The sequence below is a fragment of the Quercus lobata genome, chromosome 4 (genome assembly GCF_001633185.2).
Source record: "Quercus lobata isolate SW786 chromosome 4, ValleyOak3.0 Primary Assembly, whole genome shotgun sequence".
Taxonomy (NCBI): domain Eukaryota; kingdom Viridiplantae; phylum Streptophyta; class Magnoliopsida; order Fagales; family Fagaceae; genus Quercus; species Quercus lobata.
In genome coordinates, this window is record NC_044907.1 from 43,084,980 (window position 1) to 43,108,345 (window position 23,366).

At 34.9% G+C, this 23,366-nt stretch overlaps 1 protein-coding gene across 4 annotated transcripts; it reads left to right on the top strand.

The window, feature by feature from the left end:
- The first annotated feature begins 86 nt into the window (after positions 1–86).
- On the top strand, positions 87–13,445 carry LOC115986303 (pleiotropic drug resistance protein 2-like). Of its 4 annotated transcripts, XM_031109162.1 has the most exons (20): positions 90–798; positions 952–1,072; positions 3,765–3,853; positions 4,060–4,144; positions 4,513–4,803; positions 4,874–4,964; positions 5,085–5,985; positions 6,120–6,280; positions 6,436–6,539; positions 6,628–6,793; positions 6,880–7,002; positions 7,110–7,255; positions 9,232–9,564; positions 10,122–10,412; positions 10,517–10,600; positions 10,716–10,849; positions 10,960–11,187; positions 11,642–11,813; positions 12,045–12,299; positions 13,075–13,445. In XM_031109162.1, exons 1-20 carry the CDS (start codon positions 413–415, stop codon positions 13,342–13,344), a joined length of 4,431 nt encoding a protein of 1,476 aa, XP_030965022.1. In that variant the 5' UTR covers positions 90–412; the 3' UTR covers positions 13,345–13,445. The 4 variants fall into 4 exon arrangements, with proteins under 4 accessions (XP_030965024.1, XP_030965023.1, XP_030965022.1 ...); XM_031109163.1 differs by lacking the exon at positions 10,517–10,600 and having other exon boundaries at positions 89–798; XM_031109165.1 differs by lacking the exons at positions 90–798; positions 952–1,072 and adding an exon at positions 3,546–3,668.
- Positions 13,446–23,366: the final 9,921 nt, after the last annotated feature.

Sequence of the window (23,366 nt, forward strand, 5' to 3'; positions counted from 1 at the left end):
ATAGAGGGTGGTTGCATCACTTTGGATAATTAATTCCATGCATACTCTTTCAACTTTATTTGTCCAAACTCTTTAATACCCATTTCAGTCAGTGACATGCTCTTACTCCTCCCCATCTTCTCCTACATATACCATGTCCAAACTACCACCAAGCCACACATTCTTTCACACCCATCATCTCCAAATTTAGCTCAAAACTATCTGAGTTGTTATTCAAGATTCACATGTTCATGAGCTCATACAGACTTTTTTGAACTTCTTCACACACTATTTTTAATACTCTTTTGAATTTCTATGGCAACTTAAGTTTTGTAGTGCATTAAAGTAAGGAAGTGCTAAGTATAGTATTACACAAACACTAGGGAATAGTCAGGTGCTCGGAAAGTTAAAAAAGGGAGTATTGTATTACATTATGGCAGCTGCTTTGGCTGGAAATGAACTTGTAAGGTCCATGAGCAGCAAGAGGATGAGTTTCCGGTCATCCAGCAGCAAGAGAAGCTGGGCCTCATCGAGCTTGCGTGAGGCTTGGACAGGACAAACTGATGTGTTTCAGAAGAGTGGGAGGGAAGATGATGAAGAGGAGCTGATGTGGGCGGCATTAGAGCGGCTTCCAACGTATGATAGGTTGAGGAAAGGAATGCTGAAGCAGGTTTTGGATAATGGGAGAGTTGGTTATCAAGAGGTTGATGTTACCAATCTTGGAGTGCAGGACAAGAAGCATCTCATCGAGAGTATTCTTAAGGTTGTTGAAGAAGATAATGAGAAGCTGCTTCGTAGACTAAGGGCCAGGACTGATAGGTAGACCCTCTTCTAAGAGTAGGGTATAGTTTTGGTTACATAATGTTTTAGTATGTGCCTTTTCTTCTTCTTCTTCTTTTAATTGGTTGAATCGAAGTTCTATTATTAATTTTGATTTTAAGCTTCTAATGATCTTTAATCATTTGCTTTTAGGGTGGGAATTGACATTCCAAAGATTGAAGTCAGGTTTGAGCATTTATCAATCGAAGGAGATGCATATGTTGGAGCCAGGGCACTCCCAACTCTGCTGAACTCATACTTGAATTCAATTGAGGTGTTTTTGTCTCCTATAGTTTGGTATTTTTTTAGTCAAACGGGGATTACACAACAAAGTTTTATATTTTCCATGATCCAATTTTGCTTCTTCTCCCGTCTCTATATAATTTTTATCTTGGAAGATTATGGAATGTTGTAGGGTAGTCAAGGTTTTAAAGGCTCTAGTATATATTTCTTGAAATTTGAGAAGAAATACTACTTCTCTCTCTCTCTCTCTCTACCTTACTTTTACATGGGAATTAATTTCTAAGACTGATTTCATATCCAAAATGACAAAACATATATCTGTTTTTTCTTTTTCAAATTTTGAGTATGTCCGAATGAAAATTCAAGTTGATTTTCTTTTTGAAATTTTCATGTACAAATTGACGGTGAGAGTTTGAGATTGTGACATATGAATCAACCCATAGGCATCACACTTTCTTCTAGAATATGAAAAATTACGAGTCTTTTCCGATAAGCCATATGAATTGTTACCCTCCATTCTAAGACAAAACTCCCCAGAGACAGATTTTGCTAAATCATGCAACAGGCCATGCATAACATAGCGTATATTTGATGATTATTGGAGGAATGACCTAGATACTAGCTCATTGAAATCTTATAGTGATTTCCTTTCCTATTCACGTGTGCTGCAGACCAGACCTTAAAACAGCTAAGGTTTAGTACGGACCCTTCAATCACTTTCTGGATGGACCACGGACAAGTCACAGGATTTTGCAAGGCCTTCCTGCACCGCCAAGGCCTCTGTTTCCAATGCCTTCAACGGCAGCCCAACCCGTTTGCTCATAGCTCCCATCAGCAGTCCCTTATCATTCCTTATAACCACCCCCACCCCGCAACATTCAGCCTCCTTAAAAACTGCTGTGAAGTTTTTATTTTATACCAACCACATCTAGGAGGAGACCATTGGGAATTGGTGGATTTAGGAAGTTTACCACTGCTGTGAAGTTCCTTCATATTCTCAGCTATTTCTTTAGCGATTCTACCTGCATCCTTGTGCTTCCCCCTGTGCCTAACAGCATTTCTGACTGCAAAAAGGTCCCAATCAGTGTTAGGTTTCCTCTCCCTCACTTCCCATATTATTTCAAGGAACTCCTGTGGCTGGTTGAGCACTGCTGGTAGCTTTAGTCTTGAATCACCCCAAACCTCAGCGGCAAGTTTGCACCCCCACAAAGTATGCCCTGAAGATTCACTCATCCCACATAGGTCACAGTGATCCTCAATATTAATTCCCCTGGCTCTCAGTTGTTGCTTTGTCGGGAGGATGTTCTTGCAAGCTCTCCACATGAATTGTTCAATTTTGTTGGGGCACTTTAGGTTCCAAATTAGCTTCCAAAGGGTTCTCATCCTTGAATTATCCGAGGCACCACCTGCATCCACCTTATGACTCCGTTCCTTCAAGCATTTTTGGGCAACCTTGTATGCACCCTTCACCGAAAATCTCCCATTGGTACTCCATGCCCATATTACTGAGTTGTTTAGGAACCGTGGGCTGATGGATATCCCAAGTATTGTCTCTGCTTCATGTGGGAGGAAAGAGCTTCTTACTTTGTCAACATCCCATGACCTTGACTCTCGATCCAGCAGCCAAGAGACTTTGTTTGATTCTACTGGGATACACGGGCTGACCACCTTAAAGGAATCTGGAGTAGGCAACCACCTATCCTTCCAAATATCAATTTGTTCTCCATTACCAACCACCCACCTAGACCCTGAAACCACTACGTCCTTGGCAGCCATAATGCTACACCAAGTATATGAGGGCCTCCGACCTAACATAGCCTCTTTAAAAGGCCTATCCGCGAAGTACCTTGCCTTGAATACCCTGTGCACAAGGGAAGTAGGATTTTGCTGAATTCTCCAACCTTATTTAGTTTCTGTCCAGACTTGGCTTCGTAGTCCTCTAGTACTTGAAGGATTCTTCTACTCTCTTCCACCGATGCTCTACAGAAAACAATACTGTCATCCGCGAAGAAAAGGTGGGAGATCTGAGGCGCCCCCCTACTAATTGAAATTCCCCATATCTTTCCTTGTTCTTCCTCCTTTCTCAACATGGCAGAAAGTCCCTCAGCACACAACAAGAACAAATAAGGAGATATTGGGTCTCCTCGTCTAAGCCCCCGTGTTGGAACGATGTTGCCTTTCGCCTCCCCATTAATTAACACATAATAGGAGATTGTACTAATACACATCATCACTAGTGAAATCCATCTCTCGTTAAACCCCAATCTTTGCTTAATCACTTCCAAGTACCGTCATTCCACCCTATTGTATGTTTTGCTCAAATAAAGCTTTAGAGCTATCAAAGCCTCCTTGCCTTTTCTTCTCCCATTAATACAATGCATTGTTTCAAAAGCCACAAGCACATTGTCAGTTATTTGCCTCCCTGGAACAAAAGCACTTTGACATTCATTTAACACTTCTGCAAGAATTCTCTTCAATTGGTTAGCGAGCACTTTGGACATAATCTTGTAGCTCACATTGCACAAACTAATAGGACGGAATTCGGTAAGTTTTTGGGGGGACTTGACTTTTGGAATGAGACAAATAAAGGTTTCATTAAGTCCAATTGGCATCACACCAGAATTAAGGTATTTAATTGTTGTTGTCAATACGTGTTCAATTTATTTTACAGCTTGGTATATGTACTGACAATGGTTTGGTTTTTAATTTGTTGTGATAAATAGGCGGTTCTTGGGTTAATCAAGCTTTTGCCATCGAAGAAAAAGGTTGTCAAGATTCTACGTGACGTGAGTGGAATAGTGAAGCCATCAAGGTATTGAATTATTGCAAAACTTACTATGTAGTTTGTGTCCCCTGACTTATTGTTGAAACTTGAAACAATATGTTGTAGAAAAACCGTTTAATGAATTAGAATTATCCATATAGTTTTTCTTCTCCTGTGCATTGTCAAGGCTATTTTATTGGGCTTTTGAATTTCTTGTATGTACTTTGTTGATTAATTTGGTGGTTTTTCTCCAGAATGACACTGCTTCTGGGACCTCCAGGATCAGGGAAAACAACATTGCTGCAGGCACTTGCTGGGAAGAGGGACAAGGATCTCAGGGTGTGTCATTTTCTCGTCCCTATAACTAGGACAATGTCTGCCAATCATTTTAAGATCTTGCATTATTCAAACTATAATATAATCTTTTAATTTTTTTTTTTTTTGTTTCCTATTTGGATAGAGCAATGAGCAGGTATTGCTGGAAATTTTAGTATATAAAAAGTTCATGAAGTCTGGTTTGCTAATTCATTACGTCAGTTTTCTTAGACACATTCCTCAAATTGTTTCTTAATTTATGAAAAACTTTAGTTTTGCAAGCTATTTCACAATAAATTCCAAAAGTAGTTGTTGAATTCTGAGTACTTCTACTAATGATTACTCTTATATTATGAAGTCCAAACTTCGTCATTAACAACTTCCACGAACAGATATCAGGGAGAGTCAGTTACTGTGGTCATGAGTTATCGGAATTTGTTCCTCAGAGAACATGCGCATACATTAGCCAACATGATCTTCATCAAGGGGAAATGACAGTCAGAGAGACATTGGACTTTTCAGGACGTTGTTTGGGAGTTGGAACAAGGTATGACCTGCTGACAGAATTGTCAAGACGAGAAAAAGAAGTTGGAATAAAACCAGATCCTGAGATAGATGCATTCATGAAAGCCACAGCAATGGCAGGCCAAGAAACAAGTCTTGTTACAGATTATGTTCTCAAGGTATGTTGGTAACCACACTTTTAATTCTCAGACAATTTTCTTTTCTAACTTTTCAAAGTATGTACAACAGATTCTTGAATTGGACATATGTGCTGACATTATTGTGGGTGATGAAATGAGAAGAGGCATATCTGGTGGACAAAAGAAGCGTGTTACTATAGGTATGTTTGTAAAACATAGAAAAAAAGAGGACTACATATAAAATTTAAGTGTCAATGTTTTTTTTTTCCAGTTTTTGGATTTAACAAAATGTCGAATTGGAATGATTATACTGAGTGCAGGAGAAATGTTGGTTGGACCAGCAAAGGCTCTTTTTATGGATGAAATATCAAATGGTCTAGACAGTTCAACCACTTTCCAGATAGTCAAGTTCATGAGGCAGATGGTTCATATAATGGATGTGACAATGATAATTTCTCTTCTGCGACCTGCGCCTGAAACCTTTGATCTTTTTGATGACATTATTTTACTTTCAGAAGGCCAGATTGTCTATCAAGGTCCGTGTGAGAACGTACTTGAATTTTTTGAAGATGTTGGCTTTAAGTGTCCAGAGAGGAAAGGAGTTGCAGACTTTTTGCAAGAGGTTACTTCCAAAAAGGATCAGGAGCAGTACTGGTGCAAAAAGAATGAACCTTACCGATATACTAGTGTTCCTGAGTTTGTAGATCACTTTCATAATTTTCACATTGGCCAGCAACTTTATGATGAGCTTGGAATTCCATATGATAGGTCTAAAGCTCATCGTGCTGCATTTGTAAAAGAGAAGTATGGAATTTCTAATCGGGAACTCTTGAAGGCATGCTTTGCAAGAGAGTGGCTATTGATGAAGCGCAACTCTTTTATATACATATTCAAGACAACCCAGATTACCATAATGTCAATTATTGCCATGACACTGTTCTTTAGAACCGAAATGAAGCACGGTCAATTAGAAGATGGAGGGAAATATTATGGTGCAATGTTCTTCAGTCTCATTAATGTCATGTTCAATGGAGTGTCAGAACTTGCATTGACTGTTGTTAGGCTTCCTGTATTTTTTAAGCAGCGGGATTTCTTGTTCTATCCAGCATGGGCTTTCGGCTTACCAATTTGGCTCCTCAGGATTCCTGTCTCATTGATGGAGTCAGGAATATGGATCTGCCTAACATATTACACTATTGGGTTTGCTCCTTCTGCTAGTAGGTATGTGCTTGCACATATATTCTTCCAGATAAATGAATAAACTTCACGTGTATATGATTTCTTGTTATGTCTATCCATGAGCTATGTAAATATATAATTTATGTTTTATTAACATATCTTGAAAATTCTCTTAGGTTTTTCCGCCAATTATTGGCATTCTTCAGCATCCATCAGATGGGCCTATCTCTATTCCGGTTTATTGCAGTACTGGGAAGAGTTCAAGTTGTGGCAAATACGCTTGGTACCTTTACATTGTTATTGGTTTTTGTCCTTGGTGGGTTCATTGTTGCCAAAGGTTAGCAGTTTATGTTTATGTTGATGAGTTTTCAAAAAATCTTTAGTGTTCAAGTCTCAACTAAAATGATTCTGTACATATATATGTTGAGAGATGCTCAACTCTACATGCTATGCTATAATAATTGAAATAGTGAAAACCTCCTCCTTGTCTAGATGACATTGCACCATGGATGATATGGGGCTACTACATTTCTCCCATGATGTATGGACAAAATGCCATAGCCATCAATGAATTTCTTGACAAAAGATGGAGTGCAGTAAGATCTCCAAGAAAACTTGTAAACAATCATTCTGTTCCTTTAAAATTATCTTCAATTAATTATCTTCACTTTTTCTTTGTTACAGCCCAATCCGTACCCGCTTATTCCTGAACCCACCGTTGGAAAGGTTCTTCTCAAGGCCAGGGGCATGTTTAAGGAAGACTATTGGTATTGGATTTGTGTTGGGGCACTCCTTGGGTTTTCTGTTCTTTTTAACATCTGTTTTATCATAGCACTCACATTTCTAAATCGTAAGCAATCATTTACCACACTAATCTCCAGTTCAGTTACTGCAATAAGATTTTAGAGCTGACATTACTTTGAAAATCAAACGCAGCTTTAGGTGGTTCTAAATCCGTTATTGTTGAGGAGGATGACAATAAAAAAATTGGAAAGCAGTCCTCTAATGGACAGCTTCAGATGAGAGGCATAGAAATGAGTACATCTTCAACCGCTCAAGGTTCCATAACTTGCAGTTCTATTTCTTTAAGAGATCATCTACATAGTTGCTTTAAGGAAAAGAAATGGTTCCTGCTGTTAATGATTGTAACATGTGAATGAGTACAGGTATTGATATGGCAGTGAAGAACACTCCAGTCAACTTAATTGGTAGTGGTGCAGAGAATGCACCTACTAGAAGAGGAATGGTTTTGCCATTCCAGCCCTTGTCACTTGCATTTAATCATGTAAATTACCACGTCGATATGCCAGCTGTAAGTATCTTTTCCCATTTCTCTCTTTCCCTCTTGGAGAATTGCCTTATGGCAGAGCAAGAAAAAGTGAAAAAATAAAAGCTGATTCAATAAAATAGTTGAATAAAAGGTATATTTACCCGATAGACTGACTATTTAGAGCATTTTTTTTTTTTTTTTTTTTTTTTTTTTTTTTTTTTGTTGTTGATAATTTGATAGTTACAATGGGGTGGTGGATTTGAATTTCCAGCTGAATGACAAAACTCTTGACAATCATTTACAACTTTTAATAATTTTTCCTAGAGTGCATCATGAGTGGACTGCTAGATTTCCAACTTTCTATTTGTCATGACTGAGGGACCATTAATTTTATGATAACTAGCCGCGAACCCGCACGTTGCGCGTGATAATTATTTTTATAGTGGTTTTATTAATTTTTTTTTTTTTACAATTTAAACTAATCTAATAATGAATAATGTATTTCATAATTATATTTTTATTTATTATAGGAACAATCATAAATGTAATATAGGGACAATCCAAAACACCAAAAAAAACGTAAACTAAAAACAATTAATAAAACTTAACAATGATTAATTGAACCAATATTAGGATAAAATTTTGTTTTTGATAATCTATTAAGGTTATTTTCTTTGTAGAAATTATAATTTCGGCCACCCAAAACATATTATCAAATAAACAATTATTAGCAAAATCTAAGAATTAAATTTCTATACATGCATTGTTATAAAATAATAATAATAAAAATAAAATTGCAAAAGTTAAAATTTGTCATCTATCCGATTATTTTTGTTTGGCTAACCTTTGTTTTTCTTTAAATAAATGGCATTATAGAGTATTTTTAATACAACTATTAAGAGTACTTTGTCCACCACAAATGATTAGAAAATAAACAAAAATCAGTAAAGTCTCATAGTTTAATATCTAAATTGAGCACTATAAAAAATCATGCTATGTAACAAAATAAGTACCAAATTATCCAAATCATGCTATGTAATAGAGTAATATTATATTTTTATATGCTATATTTAATTCTTTAGAACGCAATAGGATAACATTTAACAATCAAAGAGAATAAAAAATAAACAACAACAACAATTTAAAAAACTAAACTAAATCACAATTTAAAAAACAAAACTAAATTGCATTAACCCAAAATAGAGTTTTAAAGAATATAAAAAATTATCAACCTAAAGTAGAGACGCAAGAAAGATAAAAAAATCCACCAAAAAATTTAGAGAGAGAGAACCTTTTTTTTTGTGAAGGAAAATTATGCATAGAATAGAAGAGATAGTGACAAATTTATAGTAAGAGGGTGTGAATAAGAAGAGAAAAAAATAAAAGAAGAAGAAGGGAAAGAGGAAGAATGATATTAATATAGAGGGTAGTGGGGAGATGAAAAGGTAAGGGAGAGAGAAATATTGAAGAAGTAGTGAGGAGATGAAATGGTAAGGGAGAAAGAAAGGTTGGAGAAGTATAAATATTAAAAATAAATAAATGTTAAAAACAATTAAAAAAAAAAAAAAAAAAAAAAAAAAACAACAACAACAACAACACCGTTGAAGTCCTTTAAGCTTAAAAGGCTAAGTAGTGGGCTGCATTTATAGAGTTAAAAATTGTAAAAACCGTTTTAAAATTGTAGGAAAAATTATATTTTAAAAATGAAAATAAAAAAAAGAATGACGTAGCAGCTGATGTGGCGCAACGTGAGAGCAGCAGCATTAAAGACTACGCTTCAGCTTTTAGTAATATATAAATATAGATGATATCCTGAATGTCTAGAAGATGCTCGTTAAAATAAGATGTCAAGATATTTTGAATACTGCATAAGATTGAACAACTCTGTATTGGGTGTTTTCCTAATTAGGCTCATAATAATATGTGTCACATCAAGCTAACATCTTAATATTTGGAAAAATTCAAAAGTATAAACCTTTTAGTTTTTGAAATCTAGATTCTGAACATTGTTTCATCAGGAAATGAAGGGCCAAGGGATCGAAGAAAGTCGTCTCCAACTTTTACGAGATGTTAGTGGTGCTTTCAGGCCTGGTATTCTAACAGCATTGGTTGGCGTAAGTGGTGCTGGAAAAACCACATTGATGGATGTGCTAGCAGGAAGAAAAACTAATGGGTACATTGAAGGAAGTATCAGCATATCTGGTTACCCAAAGAACCAAGCAACTTTTGCTCGGGTTAACGGTTATTGTGAACAGAATGATATCCATTCACCCAATGTTACCGTCTATGAATCTCTTGTGTACTCTGCCTGGCTGCGTCTTGCCAAGGAAGTTAAGCAGGAAACTCGAAAGGCATATTTCTTTATCCAAAATCTAATCGTTTTATCTCCAAACATGTCATTTCCGTGACTGTATGAGATTATTCTATTTTATCTCTCAATTCACTAGGTGGTTTTTACTTGCTAAGGAAAAAAAAAAAAAAACTAACTTGTGCCTCAGTCCACAATATTCTAGTTTCATAAGTTAATTAGCCCAAATAGTTAGATAACATCATATTTTGGGCTGTGCCCACATATCTACAGGTCATGTGGGTAGAAAACTACTTCACAAAATCTTTTTTATTCATACAACTTGGAGCCATTTACATGATTCATTTTCTTCCATTTAGGTATAGTTCAATTTATTTATTCTAATTTCAGCTTTCAATATTTTGGTGTCTTAAGACAAGGAAAAAAGTTAGTTTCTTAACCTTTCCAAACTTTGTTTCTTGACATGAATGATTTTCTATTAATAGTAAATATGTAACTCATAATATGTAACTTCCAATTGTCCAATTACCATGCATGTCTAGCAACTAAAAGTTTTACAAATGGTGTTACTTACCACAGCTTTCATTTTTTGTCCAATAGATGTTTGTTGAGGAAATCATGGACTTGGTTGAGCTAAATTCATTGAGGAATTCCTTAGTTGGTGTTCCAGGAGTTGATGGTCTGTCAACTGAACAGAGAAAGAGACTCACAATAGCTGTAGAATTGGTTGCTAATCCCTCCATCATCTTCATGGATGAGCCAACATCAGGCCTTGACGCTAGAGCTGCAGCAATTGTAATGCGTACAGTGAGAAACACAGTGGATACAGGGAGAACTGTCGTTTGCACAATTCACCAGCCAAGCATAGACATTTTTGAAGCTTTCGATGAGGTATATAGGGTATATCAATATAAACATTTTGTGTTTGAGATCTGTGTGCCTAACTGTCTTATAATCACATAACACTTCTAAATTAAATATCAAATTGCCCACAGCTACTGTTGATGAAGAGGGGTGGACAAGTCATTTATGCTGGACCCCTCGGTCACCATTCTCAAAAGCTTGTAGATTACTTTGAGGTGAATAGCACTATTCTCAATGCTTAGAGAACCAAAATTTCATAGCCACTGCAGGGGCTATCAATGCAGCAAATCTTAGGAACTTTACTCACAAACTAATATATGACGATTTCAGGCTATCCCATATGTTCCTAAGATCAAAGATGGATATAATCCTGCGACATGGATGCTAGAAATCAGTTCTCCTGCGGTTGAGGCTGAACTTGATGTGGATTTTGCAGAAATTTATGCCAATTCTGAACTGTACAAGTAAGAAGAACATTAGACATTCTTGAAAATTCCTGCTTCTTTTTTCCTCTTACAATTTTCAATTTTATTTTCAGATATACTAAGTTTTTCTATATTGATTTCTTGTACAGGAGGAATCAAGAACTCATCAAAGAGCTAAGCACGCCATCACCAGGATCGAAGGACCTTTACTTCCCCACCAAATATTCCCAATCCTTTGTAACTCAATGTAAAGCTTGCTTTTGGAAGCAATATTGGTCTTATTGGAGGAACCCACAATACAATGCCATCCGGTTATTCATAACGATAGTCATCGGTGTTCTATTTGGGCTAATTTTCTGGAACAAAGGAGATAAGACGTAAGTCTTAAAATTCTTATTTTCATATCTTAAATTGGACTAATATCAAAGAACTACCAGGGTATGGTAATTAACCCATAGGGTATGATTGATTTTAAACAAGAATTACTTATATTACCTGATTTTAAGCATGCACTGAAAAAGATTATGATCCAAGGAAGTTATTAACTTGATCTTCACTCGTCATTTTGTAGAATTCTGCATAGTTACAGAAGCATAAAAAAGGGACAATTAACCTCTTAATCATACAATGGATGGACTCTACAATTAAGTGCACCATTTCTGAGCTACTTCATCGATAAATATATCTGAAGCTAATTGCAAAGTATCATGTTAACAGACATAAAAATCGTACCGTTGACCTTTTAGAGTCTTAAAATAAATGGTCCAACAATTAAGTATACTATTTCTGTCATTCTGTGCTTGTTTAATGATGAAACTATCATGTTAACAGGCGCAAGGAACAAGACCTGCTGAATCTACTGGGGGCTATGTTTGCTGCTGCTCTTTTTCTTGGAAGCACCAACACAGCTGCAGTGCAGCCTGTTGTGGCAATTGAAAGAACAGTCTTCTACCGTGAAAGAGCAGCAGGAATGTATTCAGCTTTGCCTTATGCTTTTGCTCAGGTAAAGGAAGATTAAAACCACTTTATCACCTCAGAGGAATTATTTTTAATTTTATACTCCAACTAATTAATGAAAGAACAACAACAAGAACAACAACAACAAACAAAGTTTTAGTCCCAAAATTTTGGGGTCAGCTTTGGATCCTAAACATATTAATTAATGAAAGAAAAATGAATTTAATACTCTGATTTGCAGCAGAAATAATTGGCATTTTTATTTGATGCCCTGCAGGTGGCAGTGGAGATAATTTATGTAGCTATCCAAACTTTTGTCTACACTCTTATCCTTTACTCAATGATTGGATTCCATTGGCGACTTGAAAAGTTCTTGTGGTTTTACTTCTTTATCTTGATGTGCTTTATATACTACACATTGTATGGGATGATGGTAGTAACTCTGACTCCTAGCTACCAAATTGCCGCCATTTTTATGTCCTTCTTCCTAAACATCTGGAACCTGTTCTCTGGTTTTCTCATCACGAGGCCGGTAAGTAATACCTAAACAATTACACAAAATATAGTATGATATATCCACGTAATGAGTATAGTATACAGAAGCTTTATTTGAAGCGATTTTACTTATATCAAATGTGCATTGGCATGTCTGTTATAAAAATTTTGCCTCCTTTGAGATAAAATCCTAGCTTCAACATTGTCACAATCAATAGTGTAGAAGACCTCCTCAATGAACTATTATTATTAAGGGCCAAGTCATAATTTGAACATCTAGATAGGGAGTTGGGAAACCTTGTGGGAGTCAAATTAACACATTTTTCTTCTATTCCAATAGCTTTAACTATACATTCTTGAGTAAGATAAAGTATACATTGAAGTATTTTTAAATGGAGAGGACTTAATGAGTCATTTTTAGCATTGAGCATATATACAAATAAAAGCAGCTTATTAAAAAAACAATGGGAAACCATATCATATGCATAAATTCCACATGGTAGGAAAAACAATGGTTTAACGATATTTGTGTGATTGTGATACTGATACAGGAAAGGATCCACTCCCATTTTAAATCCTCTACTTTCCTCCAGTTTTTAGTTAGATGAAAGACATGTCGCATTTAAAAAATCCAGTCTTGAATCCCCATATAAATCATTCAAAATCAAATAAGAAACATATGTCACAAATCTTACTACAAATTAGAGGGAATCTTGATATGGAATGCACCATTCAAGATTATGATATAATTTTCAAGTCTATTACATTAAAAGAAAATTGAATTTCAAAATTCTAATGGTTGACATGTGCAGCAAATTCCAATATGGTGGAGGTGGTATTACTGGGGCTCTCCTGTGTCTTGGACAATCTATGGCCTTGTGACCTCTCAAGTGGGTGACAAGACCACTCCAATTGAGGTACCTGGACAAGGCTATATGCCTGTGAAATATTACCTGAAGTCTCACTTGGGCTTTGAATATAACTTCCTTGGAGCTGTTGTTGCAGCCCATATTGGCTTTGTCCTCGTTTTCTTATTTGTCTTTGCCTATGGTATCAAGTTCCTCAACTTCCAAAGGAGATAAAAAAAAACAAGGATTCAAGCTTCAACAATGATAATAAGATTTTGTCTGAGCAATTGATCTAGCAGAAAGATATGGTTGGCTTAGTATTTTTTTCACCAACTTTGTAAATTAATGACTTTTTATCATTAAAATATTCACAAATTCAGGTCCTTGTAAAAAAAAAAAAAAAAAAAAAGAAGTTATGCAAAGAGTTTGAATTGGCTTTTAAATTTTTTTTTTTTTTTGGGTAAAATTGAGCTGTGCTCATAAGAAGTATGAGCTCTCACTGGTTATTGTACATAGCAAAAAATGCAATTTACTCCCTATACTCTTCTTGTTTTCTTTTGTGTGAATTATCATTTTAGTCTATTAAGTTTAAATTTTATCATTTTAATCCATTAACTTTGACAACATTGTCATTTTAGTTCTTTCATCCATTGCCATTAGAAAAACTCCATTAACATTGTTTCTTACTATTTTTTTTTAAGGAAGAGTTAACATGCAATTTTTAAGTAGCAATGGATAGAAAGACTAAAATAACAGCGTTGTCAAAGTTATGATACTAAAATGACAAGGTTTAATTTAGCTTATATGATAAAGTTTATTGTCATTGAATAAGATATTTAGGTTCGGTCTTTGTCAATTGTTTTTATCAACTTCATGGATCCTGAATACCATATTTAAGTTTGACTATAAAAATAAAAAGTTTTTAGACTAAAATGACAACTCAGTAAACTGATCTATGTAAAATTCACCTACAAGTTTTGTTTTATTATCAAAATCTAATCTGTCAAATGTTGGGACAAATATAAAAAAAGCCTACAAAACGACGTCGCGTTTGCCATTTCATCATATTAATGTTTTGAATTAGAGCTTGCCACTTTTTCCACCAAACGTACGATCACATTGTCTTTCTACAGTTATTACAACAAGCTAGAGTCAGAGTCAGTACATACTACAGTGAACTGAGTTTTTACTTGAAGCTCAGCCATTCCAACACTTTCAGGCTTCAATTTCTAGAAGCCCCAGACTCACAATCGCAATCAACCAAAGAGTCATTGAGACCATTTACAACATTGTTACTGTTAATATTGTCTTCTTGCTTTTTCAACAACTTGGGGTTGCATTTGGAGCTCGTTGAGGCAGAAGCAGCAGTACTATTTGCAGTGGCCCTTGTCCTTGTTGCTCTCCTTGACCTTCCAGTTGAGATCTCGCTAGTTAAACTTGTGTCTGAAGAGGAAGAATCACGAGCCTTGCCTTTTCCACAACCTCGACGTGGTCTTGATCTTCTTCTTCTTCTTCTCTCCAGCTTCTTCAATCGTTCTTCTTCTTCGTCTTCTTCCATAGCAATAGCAAGGCCAGCAACTGTCATAAAGCCTACAATTATGTCCACCTTTTCATCAATAGAAGAGTCAGAGTCAGAGTCAGAGTGAAAAGGAAGCATTTTGGGTGGAATATCTTCAGACATAAAGATTTAAACTCAGTAAAGTTTAAAGAGAAAACAAAATATGGAGTGCTAAATGAGAATTTTAGAGAGAGATGCTATTTTTATACTTGAGAAAAATAGGACCGTTGGGCCAAAATATTGTCGTTGGAACCTTGGAAAATGGAATGAAAAGACAAAATATTTATATGAAATAGAGATTATTTTTTTTTTTTTTTGAAAGGTAAACGTTTTTTTGTTTTTTGAAGTAACTAATGAAGTTCACAAAATAGGTAACTAGAATATGTGTTGTTCACACATGTTATGACAGAAAGGTTTCATGTAAACTTGAGATAAATATGTTCAGTCAATTGGGTTTAAGTTTGACTTATTCGCTTTCTTAAAAAAAAAGTTTGACTTATTCAGTTTTGGATCAAATTAAAATGGGTCAAAATTGGTTGTTCTAAACAGGTTATCAAAACTATGATTCTAACCCAATCTTATACGATGTCAGGTCATGATATGGCCTGTATTATATTCACACAGGACAAAATATGTGAGAGAACTGAACTAGACTGAAATAAACCGAAGTAGAATGAATTGGATTGAATGGACTGAATAGATTGAAATTGATCAAATGAACTAAATTGATGATTAATTCACTTAAAAGAGTAAAACAATAGAAATTAGTTTATCAAAGTCACTATAATCACTTAACATTGTCAACCTATCTAGGTAGACAAAGACCTTAACACATAAGTGGATAAAATTAATAGTAATTGAACCAATATTAATATATTGAAAATCCAATATCATGAGCTGTAAAATTTAAAATTTTTGAAATTTTTTTATATTTTATAAAAGACTTCATTTACAGGGCCATTTAAAAAAAAAAAAAATTATGCAATTACTTGGAGTACTAGCATTGGGTTGTGTAAACACTCTCTAGTTGCTATTTTACAACCCAAGACAGCAAAAACTCACTCCATTCGGGTTTGTATACTTTAAAAAAAAAAAATATATATATATATATATATATTCATAGGTTGTAAAGAGAAAAAATAATATTTAATCTTGTAGTTGTGTGTAAAGAGGAAAAAATAGTGAAAGAAAAGAGAGAAAGAAGAATACTTTTTATTATTTTGTTAGGTAGTTTATATTATTTTATTGAGTTGTATGTAAAAATAAAAATTGGAATATAAAGTAAGTTGTAAGATGAATTGATAAAAGGGCTAAAGTAGTGTTTGAGGATGCAAAATAAATTTATTTATTTATTTTTGCATCCCCAAATGCTAGTCCTCAAGAATTCCAAGCTCTTAATAAAAGACAATTCATATTTATATATATTTTTCTAGATTGCTGGATGTCAAATCAACACAATTTGCATGGTGCAAAGTCCCATTAAGTAGATGAGTTGTGTTAGGGCCATAAAAAATGACACAACTTTGTTCTATAACTTGCCACATGGTGAGTTGTGACTAATGAAGGATTGTCTATAGGCCATGTTGGGACACATCTTCACCAATCACAACTCGCCATATGGCGAGTTGTGGCACAGGGTTGTGCCACTTTCGGTGGTCCCAATATTTTCCTATGTAGATTTCTGAGCTCTGACATTTCAATTCTACTCGTAGTTTAACATGTTAAATTCATTTAATTGGTATTAGGAAGAATACTGTTTATTACACAAAAACAATTTTACGGAGAAGTACAATCTATGTGTGTTTCTACAAATAATTCTGGTAAGGCCAAGAAAAGCTTCTAATTGCAGAGATAATAAAATGCCTTTCGTTTTGGGTAAGATAATAAAACATAAACTTACATGGAATTTATTATTATTTTCTAATTTTTATTTTAATGGAGGATATAGTTTATCGATGCACTTTGTATATAAACTTTCTGATAATACAATAGTTATAATGGAGGTGGGGAGTTTTGAACCCGGATGTCTTTGTTGGAAACATCAGGGGAGTTGAGCTACAGATTTTTAGACGTACTTTGTATATAAACTAGAAAAGTCTCTGTTTCTTGCATCTGAATTCTGAATATGTGCTTACTTCCAGTCTGTATCGGCATACAGTGGACATTACCGTCCAACTGCTGAGAACCTTGGCAGCTTCCTAGCCTTCCTCAATGAGAATGTGGTCAACCTTGATGAAAGTTCAGGTATGCAACTTATATGATGCTAATTATACATTGACAAAATTGCAGTTGATAGAACATTTGGGGACATGAAATTAGTATATTATGGGTCACAAGTCGACATCTATGAACTTTTTCTGTCACTGGCCACTTTTGTACATCTTTTGATACTCCACAACCTGTACAATGTAACCAACAATTGCCTAACATACTGCTTCCACCACATTTCCCTCTAAGCTTTTTCTATTTTAGCCAGGTATGTTCCCCCTTGGAAGATCATGAGAGCTACAATATCAGCAATCAGTTCAAGAAAAAGATAAATTCTGAACCAACCCACCAAGCTCCTAGTGAGAATGAGGTTAACAGCAGACCCTCTGAATCGTGTATCTTTGCTCAAACAAAAAGCACACCTACACACAATTATAAGAGAACCTAGTCCAATAATCTCCAGAGCAGCAGAACAAGTCTTCTGAAAAGAGGAAGTAATGGCCTGTTTGGATGGAGGGAGGAAGGAGGGGGAGTGGAGAGGAGTAGAGTAGTGTTGGCTAAAAATAAGTTAATTCTGTGCTAAATCTACTCTACTTTACTCTACTCCCCCTCCCTCCCCCTCAATCCAAATGGACCATAAGTTCCATATCAATTAGGACATCAATTCTCGTTGAAATAGTCGACAGGAGCAGTCCAAGAATTGGGTGTGTCAGCGGATTACCCTCTGAAACTAAGAATTCAAGCCCTTGAATTTGTTAACCTCTCGCCAAGGGACCCTCCCACACCATCAGTCTTTGATCTTCCCTCCCTTCTTAGTTCAACTACAACATTATGTGGGGAAATGTGACCATAGATTTACTTTCTTACAAGTTACAATAATGAGTCAGCATCATTTTGACTTTTCTCTATTCTTTCTATACTGTTTAGTCCTCTTTCAATATCATCTCAGACCATCATGGATTCATTCCTCTTATTTTCTCACAAGTGAAGGACTGTAATGTATGACCAAATACTCAATTCCCCACTGTGCAATACAAACATGGCATCATATATGTATCCTGGGTCAAACAAACTGGGCTGTCAGCGCATCCAAAACCTCATGGAGATTTTGTTTATCGGAATTGTGTGTAATGAGATGCAGAAAAGTAAATATATATTGTTCTTCAATTCAGCCCAGCTATATGCTGTATCTTTCTTTAATTCCTATTCCATTATTTTTTGCACTTGTGTAGCTTCATTCCACATCTTGGCCTCAGCATATATATTTGAAAGCATGATCTGAGCCCAAGCATCTTCTGGATCAATGCTCAAAATTTTCTGAGCAGCGTATCTTCCCAGAGCTACATCCTTGTGAATTTTGCAGCCGGACAACAGGACAAGAGACACCGCCACACCACCTTATTAGGTTCCATTGGAATACTCCTAATGAGTTCAAAAGCTCTTTTTTTCTGTATTTTACGGGGAAAGAGGCAGACCAAAGAAGCTAAATGATCTGTCCTAGGGGCAATGCCATGGTCTTTGATCATGGAATTAAAGTGGTGCCATCCCTCCTCTACAAGTCACACATGCCCACAAGTAGATAATATTCTAAGAAAAGTAATACCATTTGTTTTGATCCCATTACTATGCATTATGTTATGGATCTCTAAAGCTTCCCTCCCAAAACCATGTTGGGCATGTCCCACAAGCATGGTATTCCAGGAAACTTTTTTTTGGTAGATAGATAATCAAAAACATTCTGAGCTTCACTTAGTTTTCCAGACTCATACATGTCTATAAGAGCACTCCCTACAACCACATCCTTCTGTTGGTCCCCTAGAGATGCTAATAGGGCAGCTCACTCTTTAGCAAAATGGTGTCTAAGATCTAAAGTTATTGGCTATTTCGATCTCTGTAATTGCCCTCCCTGCTTTGTTAATGTTATCAGGGAAGAGGCTGGCTCTGTTGTTCTTGTTTGATTTTCTTTGCTGCTGTTGGAATAAATTTTTTCAGTTCATAAAAAAAAAAAAAAAAAAAACCACATTTTAGTCAAACCCAGGTTTCAAGATGCAGCAATGGGTTTGTTTTCCCCACTCTATTGCTGGGATATTGCCACAGATGCTCAAACTGTTGAACCTGAGCTCACACCTTTTGGCGTGTTATGTTGTGGTTAATTGTTCTAATCACAAGGGAAAATTATCGGATGCTCAGGGAATATAACAACGTAATTCTCTATCATCTTACTTGAATTGTAGATTCCACCATAAATTTAATTAGTGTAATTTACTATTATATAAGAGGAGAGTGAATAATTAATCATTCACAATTTAGTGTTAATTAAAATGCATTTTTTATTATTAAAACTAGTCGCTAACCCGTGCGATGCACGGGAAAGCTATTGTGTACGAAGATTTAAACAATTCTTTGTTTTTCATCTTTGATTTCACATTAGGATTCCTATCCTTGATATGAAACATTAAATTACGAAATGGAAAATATAAATCAAACTTAAATTAAAATTAAAATTAGGATTTCAATCCTTTACATCCTCAAATATCCAATAAATGCTAAAATATCAATTTCCAATAAATTGAAAAACAACTTTAAAGTACCTTTTGTATCTTCTTCCATTGTTGTTCTTACATTCATTTGAAGTACCACTAATATAAGCTTGTCAATAAAATACGTTGAGAAATGTATTACGACATGTAGAAGTTAGATATCAAATTTGTAATTTTGCTATATTAAAAAAAAAAAAAGCACTTCTCAAGCTAAATTTTTTTGTTAGTTTCTATAACAAAGTCAAAAACTTTCTTAACTATGTAGAATTCCCATCTAAACTTGAGATTATATTCATTTAATTATATTTGGAAAACAAATGTTTTTCCATTCAGCTTCCATCAGCTTCCATATACTTGAGAATCCCATCCTGTGCTCTACTTCCTCTGAGCCTGATCTCAGTGGTCTGCTTGGGCTTCTGCTTCTCTGCAGCTTGTTGGGCTGCAATCTTCGGTCTTTCCTTAAGCCTTTTGAGTTTGATACAATCCTTCCACGTTCGCCTTTCCAATTCTTTTGCTTCAATCTCTTCATCACTAGCTTACCCTTCTTAGGAATGATACCATAGACAAAGCCGCAAGCTTTGCAAACTTCCATCAGCTTCAGCATATACTTGAGAATCTCATCTTGTGCTCTACTTCCTCTGAGCCTGATCTCAGTGGTCTGCTTATGCTTCTGCTTCTCTACAGGTTGTTGGGCTACAATCTTGGGTCTTTCCTTAAGCCTCTTGAGTTTGATACGATCCTTCCACATTCGCCTTATCCACTATGTTGTCACACTTTAATTAAGTCATCAACTTCTAAATCCAAACTGTTGCCCAATGTGTCACCAACCAGCATAAGGTGGTTCATTGAATCAAATTACAACAACCCTCTGGTTGATGAGAAAAGCGCTTGGAAAAAAAAACAAAACAAAATCTTTAATCTTACTACTTATTTTGTTTCAGTCCCCAAGCTATACAGCCACTCTAGGACTAAAATGAAAAGTTGTTCCAAGCTCCCTAATAGCACAAGGTTCTATTACATTGAACATCAAAATAAATCCACAATCAAAAACCCAAATTAATTTTCTATTCCTACCTTATCTCGAAAACCAAACAAAACATAATTATTGCTGAAAGCTAATGAATTCACAAATATTGTGCCAAATAACCCCTTTTCTTTATTCAATCAAACCCATCTTCCAGATGACCCCAAACCTATAAAAATCCCTAAAAAGTCTTAGATTACAACAATTCAAATATTAATATACAAGACCCAACATCCTATAATAGATTTATAAACAAACCCACATCTCAAAAAAAAAAAAAAACAATTAATATATAAAACCCCAATTCTCAAAATTTCCAAAAACTGAATCTTTTAAACAGATAGAAATGAATCAAACTCAAATTCTATAAAATTATTAAATTACACATAAAATAGGTCCACAACAGAATCAATTCAAAGGACCAGATTAAGTTATACAACAATTTCAGTAGCCATAAAACAAAGTGGTTGACAAATGACAGCAATAGTTATACTCGTACACTACATGTTCGTTGAAATCACACAGGATAAGACCCAACCCAAATACTTACACACAAAAATGACAGAAAATACTTACACATACCTACACACATAGACGTTGAAATCACACAGGAGAAGACCCAACCTAAAAATCTAGGCTCACATGATGCATGCAACGTAAATAAACTCAAAATCTTTAAATTAATCCCTATCTACCAAAAGAAAAATACTGGCGCAAGCCAAACAACCAAACAGTAGAGCAAGCTATGCATCATTCTGTACAGTATATTGCTGCAACCTCCAACCTCCCTATACAACACAAAGACTGATACTGTTATAGCAAAGGAGAACCCAAATTATAGCAAAATCACCTGTACAAAACTATACAGATGAATCCAATCCATTCCATTACTTGGACTTAAGGGATATTAGAATTGAGACTCCAATTCCTGCATAAGACTCTATCAAGAATTGAGTCATCGTAAATGGGGTCTCTCCACTCTATTGAGTAGAGTAGATGGAAAAATGAAATAGTAAAACAATGGAATTAGAGACTTTTTTTTTTATTTTTTGCTTTTGATAAACAAAATTACAGACATTACTTATAATGCGAAATGAACAAATCCAAGACGGGAAAAGGAAAAAAGAATAAGATACTTCCTACTTAACTTAGTCAAGGCAGCTAGGATAGGGAAAAGTTTGTTTTCTTTATAATAACAAAATCCTTGCCCTGCAGAATTTTAAGCAGATTTTGGTGTTCTTTTATTATGCATATTTTATACCAAGAATAGCTTATTGCATCAGGAATTTGTAAAAAAAGATTTTTTGAAGTCTATGAAACTTAGACTGTATGAGGTGTTTTTGAGTGTTTGAGTTTGGGCAAATGAAAATTTTACAAATCTAAAAAATTATGCATATGTTTCCTAAAACTTCCTAAGGATCTAAGTAGACCCTTAATATTGTCCAAGATTGTTTCACATAAATTCTCCCAATAATCTAAGCTAGAAAAATATATCATTGCATTAGTCTTGCATTGTGTTATGCTGAGAAAGAAAATAATGACTTGGGCAGAAGGAGAAATTTAAATACTTGAACTTGTTTGCAAGTAAAAAAATTTATTACCTCTCCCCAACTGGATAATAATCAAATAACCCTACAGGCACATTCAAAATTTGGGAATTACATTTGGAAATAACATAGAGAAAAAAAAATCTATAAAAGAAAAGAGAGAGTAGAAGATGGACTAACCACATTGTTTTTGTATTACCATTGCGCAAACAAATCTAGAGCTTCTCTTATTTGGTTTGTCATCACATGTAGCTCTTGAATTTCGATCATTTGCAGCTGAAGAGAACATAACAGAACATTCCATTTTATTGTTGCTTCTTAAAGTATAACTGAAAAAAAAAAAAAAAAAAAAAAAAAAAAAAAAAAAAAAAAAAAAAAAAAAAAAAAAAAAACTGAAAGGTAATTTGGCAATCTTTGATAATTGTTTGGTTGATTCAATATGAGAAAACTTACGGCTGGGATCTGTCTTGGACCAATCTGCACAGCTGGGGACGAATTTTAATAGCATCATTACCAAAACATCGAAGATGAACTAACCACATTGTTTTTGTATTACCATTGCGCAAACAAATCTAGAGCTTCTCTTATTTGGTTTGTCATCACATGCAGCTCTTGAATTTCGATCATTTGCAGCTAAAGAGAATAGAACATTCCATTTTATTTGTTGCTTCTTAAAGAATAACTGGGAAAAAAAAATCTGAAAGGGAATTTGGCAATCTTTGATAATTGTTTGGTCGATTCAATATGAGAAAACTTACGGTTGGGATCTGTCTTGGACCAATTTGCACAGCTAGGGACAAATTTTAAAAGCGTCATTACCAAAACATCGAATATGGGAAATTTTGGACCACTCTGATTCACTTTTTATTAATTTGGGGCAACCCCTCATATCATATGGGAAATAAGTCTACATGAACTGTTTAGCCTCTCTCATTAAACAATATCTACATAAACCCATATATGACCCACAACACAAAAGAGTTAGAACTCCAATTAAAACACCCAGTTGGCGTATCCCTAGCAAGAGCTATCCCATATGTTAACCAAACCAAATTGTTGAGGTATCCACACAACAGCACTACATGAAGAAATCAGAATCACATTGACCCATATATGACTCACAATACAAAAGAGGTAGAGCTCCAATTAAAAAACACAGCAATCAAAAATTCAACATCCTTAAAAAAATCAAATACAAAGAAAAATCAACATAACAATCATCCATATCAGAGCATGAAAGAGGCAGTAACAAATTTTTAAAAGAAAAAAAAAATTCAATTGAAATAATATAATCCTTACATGGAATAATTATGCGGGGCAATCACAAGAATAGAGCACAAATACCTGAATTGAATCATCCACTTTTTTGTCAGTATTAA